The sequence below is a fragment of the Crocuta crocuta genome, unplaced genomic scaffold (assembly GCF_008692635.1).
Source record: "Crocuta crocuta isolate KB4526 unplaced genomic scaffold, BGI_CrCroc_1.0 scaffold143, whole genome shotgun sequence".
NCBI classification, from domain to species: Eukaryota; Metazoa; Chordata; class Mammalia; order Carnivora; family Hyaenidae; genus Crocuta; species Crocuta crocuta.
This window is the reverse complement of record NW_027529175.1, coordinates 580,182-592,530: the sequence shown is the minus strand read 5'-3', so window position 1 is coordinate 592,530 and position 12,349 is coordinate 580,182. Positions and strand designations below refer to the sequence as shown.

The 12,349-nt window shown below is 43.8% G+C and overlaps 1 protein-coding gene across 1 annotated transcript in view; it reads left to right on the top strand.

Annotated features, from left to right (window-relative positions):
* Positions 1 to 12,049, top strand: part of ENTHD1 (ENTH domain containing 1) — a 98,458-nt gene extending 86,409 nt beyond the window's left edge. Inside the window, exons 5-6 of the mRNA XM_077757845.1 lie at positions 120 to 497; positions 10,835 to 12,049. Coding sequence (XP_077613971.1) covers positions 120 to 497; positions 10,835 to 11,436 — 980 coding nt within the window. The 3' untranslated portion in view covers positions 11,437 to 12,049. The remainder of the gene's footprint in view (positions 1 to 119; positions 498 to 10,834) is intronic.
* The last annotated feature ends 300 nt before the right edge of the window (positions 12,050 to 12,349 follow it).

The window sequence follows — 12,349 nt, the reverse complement described above, 5'->3', positions numbered from 1 at the left end:
AGAAATAAATAAAACATTAAACATTTTAAAAAATAATAATAAATAAAAAATAAGTAAAATTGCAACGGATTTGAAACAGTTGTAGTTTTTGATCACAGTTCTTATTTGTTATTTTACAGATGCTATGCTTACTCCCTCAGAAGAAAGCCCATCTCTGCAGACAAATGTGAGTTTGGACAAGAAATCAGACTGTACCGTCACAAATACCATAACCGAAAGCCCTTTGCAAATCCCTCTGGAGAAGCAGTCAGCTGCAAAAAGTTTTGAAACATTGACAACTTTACCATCACTTTGGTCATCGAATACAGAAGAGTTTATCAGCCCTAATTTAAGGATGTCCAAGTCCGATTCCACATTCTACAACCAGACTTCTGTGGAGACACTCTATGTCTCTCCTTCATTCAAAACATTCGACCCAAGGAAGGATCATCTGAAGCCAGCACAGTCCAGCATTGTGCAGATGGATGAGGAAAACCTCAAGACTGTGACCACGTGGGGTGAGTCTGCATGTATGCGCGTGCGTGTGCACGCGCGCGCGCGCACACACACACACACACACAGAGCTCTTCTGAAGTGCTCTTCTGTTACTTTTTTCTGTGCTTTTTGTCTCTGTGTTTGGTTCCCTTCTTTCACTCTCCATCCAGTGGTAAAATATACAAGCCAGAGAGAGGGACTTCTCAGTTGGGAAGGCAGCCCTTTTATTAAAGAGCTGAAAGGCAGTTTATCAATGTGGAGCACAAATACTTGTTGAAGCATGAGTTCTGAGCAGTTCTGATTCTGAGTAAATGAGAAAGAAGTCGCATTAAATAAGAGCTTCCTGTTAGGCATTTAGGTTACCTATCAAGAAACTATATGAAAACGAATGTTATTATGTATATCGGTGTATAGACACACAATATATGCGTTTGTGCGTGCATGGCCTTTTTTTAAAGGGTTGTGTACTGATTGCCAAGAAACGGTGGGGAATCTCTTCCTTATTCTGTCCTATAAAACACTGAAAGGGTTGCAGTATTCTTGAGCCTTGATGGGAAAAGATGAAGCCAGTTGGGAAGCTAGGCTGTTGGCTGTCAGGTACCAAATCCTACATCGTACAATTATGCTTTCTTCTTTAAAGTTAATTAGTAAAAGAATAAGTTGTTTGCTTGTGCAGTTTTCAAAGACTTAGTCGTTTTATGGGTTCTTACGTATAATAATGCTTACTAACTCACCTAAATTTAAAGCTTTTAATATAAATATTCTACACTGCCTCAATCTCAGGTCAAAAGTACAAGCAATGGAAGCCAACATGTTGAGGCTAAAGAAACTTACTTCAGGGACACCTGGGTGGCTCAGTCGGATAAGAATCCGACTTNAATAAATAAAATAGAAATTAAAAAAAAAAAAGAAACTTACTTTGGTGTCAGTAAGGTCAGTGAATGATAGCAGATTCTCCTGGCTGCACTATCCAGAATTTTAGGGGATCAAATAGCTTAAAAATAAACTGATTTTTAGTTTTTTCACCAAATTAACTGTTCTTCTGAGACTGCTGATGTGGAAACCAATTAGTCCTGGTTGCAAGGACTGTGATGGCTTGTGTGTGTGACTGTCCCCTGTTACGTTGTTACTTTGAGTTCATTTCTTTCACAAAGACCATTGAAAATAGGCTTTGGCCACTGCTTCTGTAACAAGTATACTTAATTATAAAAATTAGCTGGAAGTTCCTCTAAAGCCAGTGAGCAAGGAGAACGTTTGCTTCTATTTATAATGAAGTAGATAGTATTGTTCTAACCCTCCCACCGAAAATACTGGTTAAAGCTGGAAAGCTGTTAAAAGCTGGTTTTAAGTCCTGTAAAACAACCGATGTAGAAGACACATGATGGGTCAAGATCCTAGTAAGGGGACTGTGACATTGTGATATAACACAAAATATATATTTGGTCTGCATCCCTGGTTCCTGCAAAGAGCTCCCTAAAATTCTTGGAATCTCTTGAGTGATACGAGTGAGAAGAGCCTTTTTGTTATTTATAATAAACCCCTTCCTTCCACACCTGGGTTTATGTTGAGGTGACTCTTGAAGAATGGGGGCTCGTTGCCTGAGTAACAAGTAACAATCAAGTTGTTCAAGGGCTGGAACTTTCAGCCCCACCCACTGACCTCTAGGGAAGTTGAGTTCATCACCGATGGCCAATGATTTGATCAATCAAATCTCTATAATGGAGCCTCCATAAAAAGTCCTAGACAGTGGGGTGTAGAGAGCCTCCAGGGTGGTGAACACGTGAAGTTTCTGGAAGGTTGGTGCACCCAGAGAATGCATGAAGCTCTGGGCCCTTCCCTGTTCCTCATCCTGTGCGTCTTTTCCATCTGGCTGTTCCTGAGTTGTATCCTTCATAACAAACCAGTAATAGGAAGCAAAGCACTTTCCTGAGTTCCATGAACCGTTGTAGTGAATTACCAGACCCGAGGAGGGGATCCCGGGATCCCTCAATTTATACCGGGCAGGTCAGAAATACACAAGGCCTGGGGCGCCTGGGTGGCTNTCTCTCTCCTAGAAATAAATAAAAATATTAAAAAAAAAAAAAGAAATACACAAGTCCTGGGGCACTTGGGTGGCTCAGTCGGTTGAGCGTCCAACTTTGGCTCAGGTCATGATCTCGCGGTTCGTGGGTTCAAGCTCTGCATCGGGCTCTGTGCTTACAGCCAGCTCAGAGCCTGGAGCCTGTTTCAGATTCTGTGTCTCCCTCTCCCTCTGCCCCTCCTCCACTCGTGCTCTGTCTCTCTCTGTCTCAAAAATAAACTATTAAAAAATAAATAAATAAAATAAAATACAGGAGAAAACCAGACAACAGAAACAGAACCACAGATAAGCTAGATACTGGCATTATAAAGAGCTGAAAAATACAGTAGTCAAAATTAAGGCCCTGAGGGCACTGTTCGGTTTCATGGCCGGAGGTACCTAAAGAGGAGCTGGGACGTTCTGTGGGACAATCCTAAAATACGTGGGTAAATATAAAATGTTATATATTTTATTTTTATTCTCCCTTTTAAAATGCATGTGACTGTTTAAAGCAAACTCCTGATACTGTATTTGGGGTTTCAAAACCTGGAGATGTAACATATCTTACAACAGAGCACAAGAAGGGCTGGACCGCGTGGTTGTCAGCGACTCGGGTTTCTGGAATCACACTGCCTGGGTTTGTGATCTCAGCCCAAGCGCTGGTTGTGTGGCCTCTGCGCGGCGGTGTCTTCATCTACAGGATGGAGCTGCCCGAGGGGGTCCATGAATCCGCAAACATGACGTGCTCAGGGTAGGATCTGGTATCTAGCCAGGCCTATAGACAAGTGTGCTATTATTACTCCAGTGTCAATGGTTTGTTGTTTTTTTTTTTATGTTTACTTTTGAGAGAGAGAGAGAGAGAGAGACAAGTGGGGGAGGGGCAAAGAGCAAGGGAGACACAGAACCCGAAGCAGGCTTCAGGCTCTGAGCTGTCAGCACAGAGCCTGACGCGGGGCTCGAACCGTGAGATCATGCTGAGCCCAAGTCGGACGCTTGACCAATTGAGCCAGGACTCAAGACTGTCACCCTGTTCCTGAAGGTCACTAGCCTTCCACTGCCCTGTGCGGTCTCGCTTCTGCCTCTCCCTGCAGCCTGGTGACCTTTCCGTTGTTTGTCTAGTAAACCAAATCGCTTCACCTGCTTTGTACCGTTGTTCCTTTGGACCAGAGCGCTTCTGACCCACCCCTTCCCCAGTGCGCTCCTCCTTCAGGGCTCAGCTCAAACATCGTTTCCACAGGATTTCCTGACCCCCTCGATTATTTTAGATCCCCCCTCCCACTATATGTTGTCTTAGTACCCATAATTATCCTTCTAGCACATACCGTCATTCTAAATATAATTACATATGCATGACGTTGTTTGATGACTCCCCCACTCCCCAAGTGGAACGGCACCTTCCTGAGGGAAGGGACCACGTCTGCCTGGTTATCAGCGAACCCCCCGCACCAACCACAGTGCCTTGCACACAGTAGGGACCCAGTATTCAATAAGTGAATCAAAAGCAGCTTAGTGAAGCAGGAGTGGAAAGTGTGCATGAAGAAATCATAGAAGAAAGCACTGGAAAATTATGCCAGGACAGATGATGAAGGGCTATGTGTGCCAGGCTAAGAAGTTGGGGGTTTTAGTTTGAAGAGAATACAAGTCACTAAAGGTTTTAAGTTGGGTAAGTGGCTTTTTGAATGTGTTTTAGAAAAATTATTGTGTAGGGGAATGTGGAGGATTGACGTGGAGGGGGTGGACCTGGGGCAGGAGCTCTCCAGGGGCTGTTCCCAGGAAGGAAACCAGGTGGGAGATGGGAGACAAGAACAGGTAAGGCAGAGGGGGTCTAGCCTGAGATGGAGCATGGTCAGGGGCAAGTGGGTGGACTGGAATCCAGAACAGANCCCAGCAACTTTGTAAGGAAGGAGGGGAAAGGTTGTGTCAAATGTGAGGGATGGGTGTGGTCGTTTTTAACAATTAAGGTGTATTAAGCCTTCATGTGCTGCACATTGTATGTCATGGCCTCTGTGTCTTATTGTCTGAGGTCACCTGCCCAGACTGTGGGCGACTGGTATAAAGGTGGTAAAAGGACTGGTGAGATTTAGAATAGCCAGTAAGGCAGGAATGAAAAAGCATGTGTGAATTGAAATGGGATTAGGACAGGTATTTGCAAACCATAGCTTTGGGGCCAAATGTGGTCACCCCCTGTTCNTGGGTCATAGGGGAGTTCTATTGTTAGTTTCCTGAGGAACCTCCACACTGTTTTCCAGAGGGGCTGCACCAGTTTACATTCCCACCAACAGTGTAGGAGGGTGCCCGTTTCTCCACATCCTCGCCAGCATCTCGTGTTCTCTGATTTGGTCATTTTAGCCACTCTGACTGGTGTAAGGTGGTATCTCAGTGTGGTTCACATGTAGTCTTTGGTTGCTTTTGTGCTGCAACAAGCAGAGCTGAGAGGCTGTCATAGAGACCGTGTGTCCCGTAAAGCCTAAACTATTTACAGTCTGGTCCTTGACAGAAAAGCTCTGACTCCTGGATTAGGAATCAGCGGCAGATAAAGCAGAAAGCATAGCAGTGGGGGGAGAGGAGTGGAGCGAGAAAGCAGTTCAAGTGATGGATGACAGGGGTCTACACTGGACGAGAAGGGAGGCGGCGTCAGGTAGGCACTGATGGAGTGAGAGAAGATAAAAAGATCATTGGACCTCTTATCTCGATGAGGCCAACGCGTAGATGCATTAAGAGGAATGAGAAGGCCAGAAGGAATCAAGGAAGGACAGTGACCTTGGAAAGCAAGGTGTCAGAGTAGAGCAGCTCTGAGTGATGATGCGTTCTAGGCAGCGCCCAGAGGAATGGCTGCGGGTGGCTTGTGGCTGAGGAATCCAGGAAATGATGAGGCAGGATCGATGGCTAGTCTCCATGGACCCTGGGGGAAGGAAGATAGAAAAGATACTGTCTATTTTCTGGGTTTGGTTTTTTTTTTTTTTCTATTTTGTTTTAAGAAGCATTTGTTTATATGAAGGATCCAGGCCTGGTGTTACAAAACTCTTCGGAGAAAATGACCTTGGTAAGCTTAAAGATACTTTCGCACCCACAGTGTGACAGATCTCAGCCATCAGGAGGGCTGTCCCAGCCACCTAATACAGGTTAATATTTGCATTCTAATATTTTCACCAAATGACGGATTCGCAGCATCCTCCTTTGACCTTTTGATACTGAATAACTCTGTTCCTAGAACAGTCCATTCCTTCTCCTCCTCCATTTCCGTTTTATGTTCTTTATCTCTAGGTCAGACTATTCCTTTAGGTCATTAGATCATTTGTCATGCCAACCAAAAAGAAAAAAGGAGCTAGAGATACACAGAAGCCAGATCATTATATTATTTTTTAAAATATTTTTTAATGTTTACTTTTGAGAGACAGAGAGAGAAAGAGAGAGAGAGAGAGCACGAGTGGGGGAAGGGCAGAGAGAGAGAGACACACACACACAGATTTGAAGCAGGCTCCAGGCTCTAGGCTGTCAGCACAGCCTGATGCGAGACTTGAACTCACAGACTTAGAGATCATGACCTGAGCCGAAGTCCGACAGTTAACCAACTGAACCACCCAGGTGCCCCAGATCATTATATTCATAAGCCACAGTTTGGATAAGTGTGTTCAACTGCCCTGGACTTTACTTTCTAATTTTGGGGGTGGGAAAAAAAATCTATACATTCTCATTCCGGGCGAGGGGTGAGCATCCTCACTGGCTCCATCCTTTGTTTATATCTCATTGATTCCATTTTTGTACTGTGGATTTCAGTAGTGGTGGTTCTGTGGAGCTGTTTTTCAGTTCATCTTTGCTAAGGAAAGAAACCAGGCATCACACACTCACACACACTCACACACAGTCACACACACACACACACACACACACACACACACGACTCATTGACCTTGCCCTTTACCCTTTTGTCTATAAAAGATTTCAGAGCCAGAATAATGAACCTTCCCAAAAAGAAATGGGGAAAAGGGTAGAGCACAGCTCTGCACACCATCTTCTCAGCTACCCCCGAGCTGCTGGAGGCTGGTTCAGAAGGAGCATGCAGAGTGGAGGGTGGAAGAGGGTCTAATCGTAGGGGTCAGGGAAGCCGGGGCAGCAGCGGGCCGCGCTGCCCCCCACCCCACGGCCCCAGCAGCTCCTCCCGCCGTACAGCTCCCGCCTGCCTTCGTGCAGACAAAAAGACACACTGATTTGATATTTTACATTCAGTGAGCCAAATGTATACTTCGTAAGTAAGTGAAAAAACTCAGCATTAATCCAATCATCCAATTGTCCCAATAAGAGTTTGGCGTAAGTGATTAGAGGCAGATTCATTACCATTCCTCTCAAATCCTATGTTATTCCTAAATCTGTTTCTTTTCATGCAGCCTATTTATAATCATGACAATAAAATTTCAAATATTGTACTTTTAAGAGTATGAGATCGGGATGCCTTTAAGTGTCCAATTTCAGTTTCAGTTCAGGTCACGATCTCATGGTTCGTGGGTTTGAGCCCCATAATGGGCTCTGCACTGACAGCTCAGGACCTGCTTGGGAATCTGTCTTTGCCCCTCCCCTGCTCATGGTCTCTCTCTCTCTCTCTCTTTCAAAAATAAAGAAACATTAAAAAAAATTTTTTAAGTATGAGATCTAATTCACGCACCAGAAAATGTACCCTATTAAACTGTACAATTTAGTACTTTTCATGTTTCTCACAACTGTGCAATCATCACCACGAATTCCAGAACATCTTCATTACCCCCAAAAAGTCCTGTATCCATTACCAGCCACTCCCCATTCCTTCCTCCCCCGAGCACTTCCCTGTAAGCAGTAATCTACTTTCTGTCTCTGTGGATTTGCTTACTCCAGACATTTCATGCTACAGAATCATACATACGTGCCTCTCCTGTCTGGCTTCTTTGACTTAGCCCAGTGTTTCCAAGGTTCATCCATGTTGTCACATGAATCAGTACTTCTCTTTTTCTTATAGCTGAGTAATACTCCGCTGTTTAAACACATTTTATTTACCTAATCATCAGCTGGTGGATATTTAAGTAGTTACGTCTTTTTAGCTAGTATGAATAATATTGCTATGCTATGGACATTTGTATGAAATGTTATTTTCTACAACACAGAACAAAATCAGAATGTTTTTTTAAGTTTTTTTTTTACATTTATTTATTTGTGAGACACAGAGAGAGAGAGAGGCAGAGACAGAGCATNAAATGTTATTTTCTACAACACAGAACAAAATCAGAATGTTTTTTTAAGTTTTTTTTTTTACATTTATTTATTTGTGAGACACACAGAGAGAGAGAGAGGCAGAGACAGAGCACAAGAGGGGGAGAGGCAGAGAGAGAGAGAGACACAGAATCGGAAGCAGCTCCAGGCTCTGAGCTGTCAGCACAGAGCCAGATGCGGGGCTCAAACTCACAAACCGTGAGATCATGACCTGAGGTGAAGCCGGACAGTTAACCAACTGAGCCACCAAGGGGCCCCTAAAATCAGAATGCTTTAACTCACGTGTGCAGTTAACTTGCCTGTCATTATATATCAGACGGGAAAACTGAAAGAGAAGAATAAAAAGTTCCTGTTTTATAGTGAACACTTTGAAATGTTTAGCTGAACAAGGGCCTCCCGCTAACGGAAAAATGTACATTTACAAGTACAGCCGAAGAGAGTTTAAAAATATTTCTGGAAATGTGTTTGTCGTTATATTTTTTGCAGTGCAGCTCTTCTAAATGCTTTTTAAATTTCAAGTTGCAATATAAGAATTAACTGGCCTGATGTTTTCATGAGCATAAAAAGTCAGAGATAACACAGCCGCATTTGGAACGGTTTTATCAGTGCTATTTTTAAGCAAGTGCAACATTAATTGGCGTGCATATTATCACCCGGGGAGATTTTTAAATCCAGCCATTCACTGCGGCTGATTCCGGCTCTGGTGGCTATGCTTCATGAAGAGGATGGCTGCTAACAAGACAGTCCAGTACCTTCTGCAGGGCGTGGGAACAGGGTAAGGAAACAGGCAGGAGAGGCACCCTGAGGCGCAGTGTTGAAGTGGATGGTACAGCTACAGCTGTGGTGTGTTTGGAAACAAAAGTAAATTGGTGCACAGCAATTAGAGATGAAGTGGCTTTTTATGAGCAAAAGCCTATGAATCAAAGCCACAAAACTGTAAACAATGATAAGCTATTCAGTCAGCAGTTGTAGCTACAAAGCGAAAGAAAGGTGGACACACAGCAGAAAACAGTGACTCTCAGACTATAGCGCACATCGAGACGCTCGGAGGCTTGTTAAAACTCCATTTCCTGGTCACAGTCTCAGTTTCTGATTTAGAGGGCTGGGGCCCAAGTACTTTATTTCTAGCAAATTCGCAGGTGCTGCTGCTGCTCGTTCTGGGGCACACTGTGTTGTTGTTGTTGTTATTGTTGTTAAGGTTTTATTTATTTTTGAGAGGGGGAAGGAGCACAGGGAGAGGGAGACAGGATCCAAAGCCGGCTCTGCGCTGACAGCAGAGAGCTCAATGCGGGTCTTGAACTCACATACCGTGAGATCGTGACCTGAGCCGAAGTCAAGTGCTCAACCAACTAAGCCACCGGGCACCCACTTTGAGAACCGCTGGCATAAAACCAGGCAATCACTTCGTGCCCATGTGACTAACGTAACTGTGTTGTCCTTTTTCAGTGACCCGCTGGAGAACGTGCTGCCCCAAGTAAGGGTACGCCAAGAAAGAGAAGGACTTGGGATATAGAAACAGGAGAGCCAACACAGGAGGATGGTGCGGGGACACGTCCGGTGACAGCTGTGACCCAAACAGAGCACACCCAGAGCAGAGCGGCGGTGCTGAGGACGCACACGTGTTGAGGCTCTCCTCATTAGTGTGCCGTCACCACCGTGCCCTCTTTTCAAGCCAAGGACAGAGAGTCAGGATAGGGCTGACCTAGATTCTTCACTCTTGTCTTGCCTTGACCATGTGCCGATGAAGTTCCTACTTTCCTTTTCATGTCCTGCTGCTGCATCGGCTGAGAATACTCATGTCACCCCCAAAATGTCTTGTGATTGGAATTTTTCCTAAAAACTGGATGGAGATGGGCCTCGGAGAGCTTTGAAGCAGAAAATAGAAGCCGCCTGCCCCAGCCATGTTTTTTACAGGCGAGGTTCAATTTAGTTTAAAGGGACATGCATCTGTAAAGCAAATAACATAATAGAGAAAGATAAGTCAGGGGTGCTACGGGGTCTGCGGTAATTTCCCTTTCCGTGACGTCGGCTTTTTTTTATGTTAAAGTAGCAAGTCTAGTGTTAGCGGCAAGACTTTAGGAACCAATTTCTGCCAATTCTTACCACCTAATACACGCGTGAATGTAAATAGATATTCCAAGAAGACAAGAGAAAGGTCTGTGTCCAAGAAAGTTTGGAAAACACGCGAATGAATCACTGTAAGGCTTCTCAGAACTTTAAATGTGCTAATGTTCATTGTTAACCTCCTAACAAGAGACACAATATGCAATTGTCCGGTCTTCCTTGACTTTAAAAGCCTGATTTCCCGAAACATGCTTTTACATCTCAAGGAACACAGTGTTCCTCTGCATACAGTTTGGGAAATAACGATTTAGCATCAAGTGCACAAAGAAGCGATTGAGTATGATTTTGCCTGAAAGGGGGTTAAAATGTTATCAAATATTCAATTTTACAGGAAATCGGTTTAGAATGCTTTTGATTTTACTTAACTGTTTCTTGGTGGAAAAAAAAAATTCCATATGTGTGCCCAAGTGTTCCAGATCTCAGGTGGGCTGGAGTTCAGTCTTAACTGTATTTGAACAGTTAGAGAAAAAGATTTGCTTGACAGCTTTTAGGTACTTGTAGTTGGTGTTCATTTTCCTATAATTTTCTCTGTAGGAAAAAAAAAAAGATGAAGGCATCTAAGTTACAGCTTTCTCAGACTTTCCACTTTAAATGCCAACTTAAAATGCCACCAGTCAGTAGAATAGGGTGTAATACTTTACTTTTCTGTTACCTCTGGTGCGTGTGGTGTAAAAATATGTCGGGCACAGTTCGCAGTCAAGGTGAATATTGATACTTCCATGTTCATTTCATTTCCGTGGCATTGTTGGTATATAATACATCTTTAGATTTTCCCTACTTCCTGCTTCGGGTTTATCTAGGCTCATTATGACTATTTAGCATATGAAATTGTCAGTAGTATATTTATGTTGAGACCTTGCAGATGGGGATTTTACACTGTGAAATCATTTTAGCTATTACTCTCGTTTGTATGTTGCATAATCTCTCTCTCCCTTCTAGTTTCAACCACTTCTGAAGGAACTGCCTCCTTTTCTACTTTATCCATGCCGTCTCCTGGTTCGGCCTCTCCAGAGAAGTCTGTTCATCTCCTACCCCCGATTTTGGCGGGATCTTCCTTCTGGACTCTGATCCATCAACAGTCTTCTTCTGCCTCCTTTAAAGATGAAGATAAGACAGGCAGAGCTCACCACCCCTTTGCTTCTAGGGGCCGAGTGTCTTCTGATGAAGAGAACGACAACCTTCGTTCACTGGGAAGTCTTCCAGAGAACTCTGAGTCTGCTAAGGAGCAGACAAGTCCTGCTTCTGCCAGTAACTGGGCAGAGTTTTCCGCCGCCAGTGTAGACCATGTCACCTCTGTGTCCTGTCCGAGTTTTCAGACACCTGCCGGCCTGCCGGAGGAGCCTGAAGCAAACAATTCCATTAAAATTCTGCTAGGGGAGGTGAAAAGTGCCATAGTCAAACTACACGAAGACCTGAGCACGGTGATAAGAGAACTTAATGTCATCAATAGCCATCTGGTGAGCATGAGTGAGAATAGTCTGCAACTAAGCAAGTCTTCCCAGCCTCCCCATGCTCCCGAGGGGACCTCAGATCACATCTAACAAGCCCAAGAGCCACTTTTGGTAGAATTCGTGTGGTCCCATTTCCCGAAGACTTAAGTTAACTTTTTATAGATTCTCACCAATTCTGGCAAAAATCTGGTAGTGGTTTGATTTTTCCTTGTCAGGCTTATTATTGAATTATCTTTCAAACCAATCAACTCATTTGGGTGGTTTATTTTTAAAAAAAGAAAAGGTACCACTTTGATAATATTGTAAGATTTAAATAGGAACTAGTTTTCATTTGAAACTGAAGACAGTTTCTTTCTTCCACACCCTGGACTTTACCTCAAAATATGTTCAGCATTAGAGGAAGTTGTGACAAGATCTCAAACTGCAAATGGCTCTCCCAGAGCTGTTGGATGAGCAGGCAGTAAGAAGCCCTTCAGAGCCTGGGGTAGCTGTTCCAGATGCTCGCGTGCCGAGTTTCAGATTCTGCAAACCAAGGGCCAGCAACCTTTCCCTTCCTGTGACTGCCACCGTTGGTTGGGGATTAAGCTAAGACAAGTGGAGCATGGAACAAGTGTTTTTATTGTTAATGTATATTGCAAAGTGAATTCAAATGCATAATTTTCTTTCTTGTATTCGGAAAATAAACGTGATATTTTTCATCTTCCATGTATCTTTTTAATTTATTAAGACGGCTTTTCAAGTAGAATTTTTGTTTTTTATTTATTTTTAAACTTAAATTTTTTTTCTAACATTTATTTATTTTTAGAGAGAGTGCGAGCGGGGGAAGGGCAGAGGGAGAGAGGGAGACACAGCATCCGAAATAGGCTCCAGGCTCTGAGCTGTCAGCACAGGGCCCGATAGATGCAGGGCTTGAACCCACGAACCGCGAGATCATGACCTGAGCCGAAGTCGGACGCTTAACCAACTGAGCCACCAGGTGCCCCTAGAATTTTTATTTATGGGA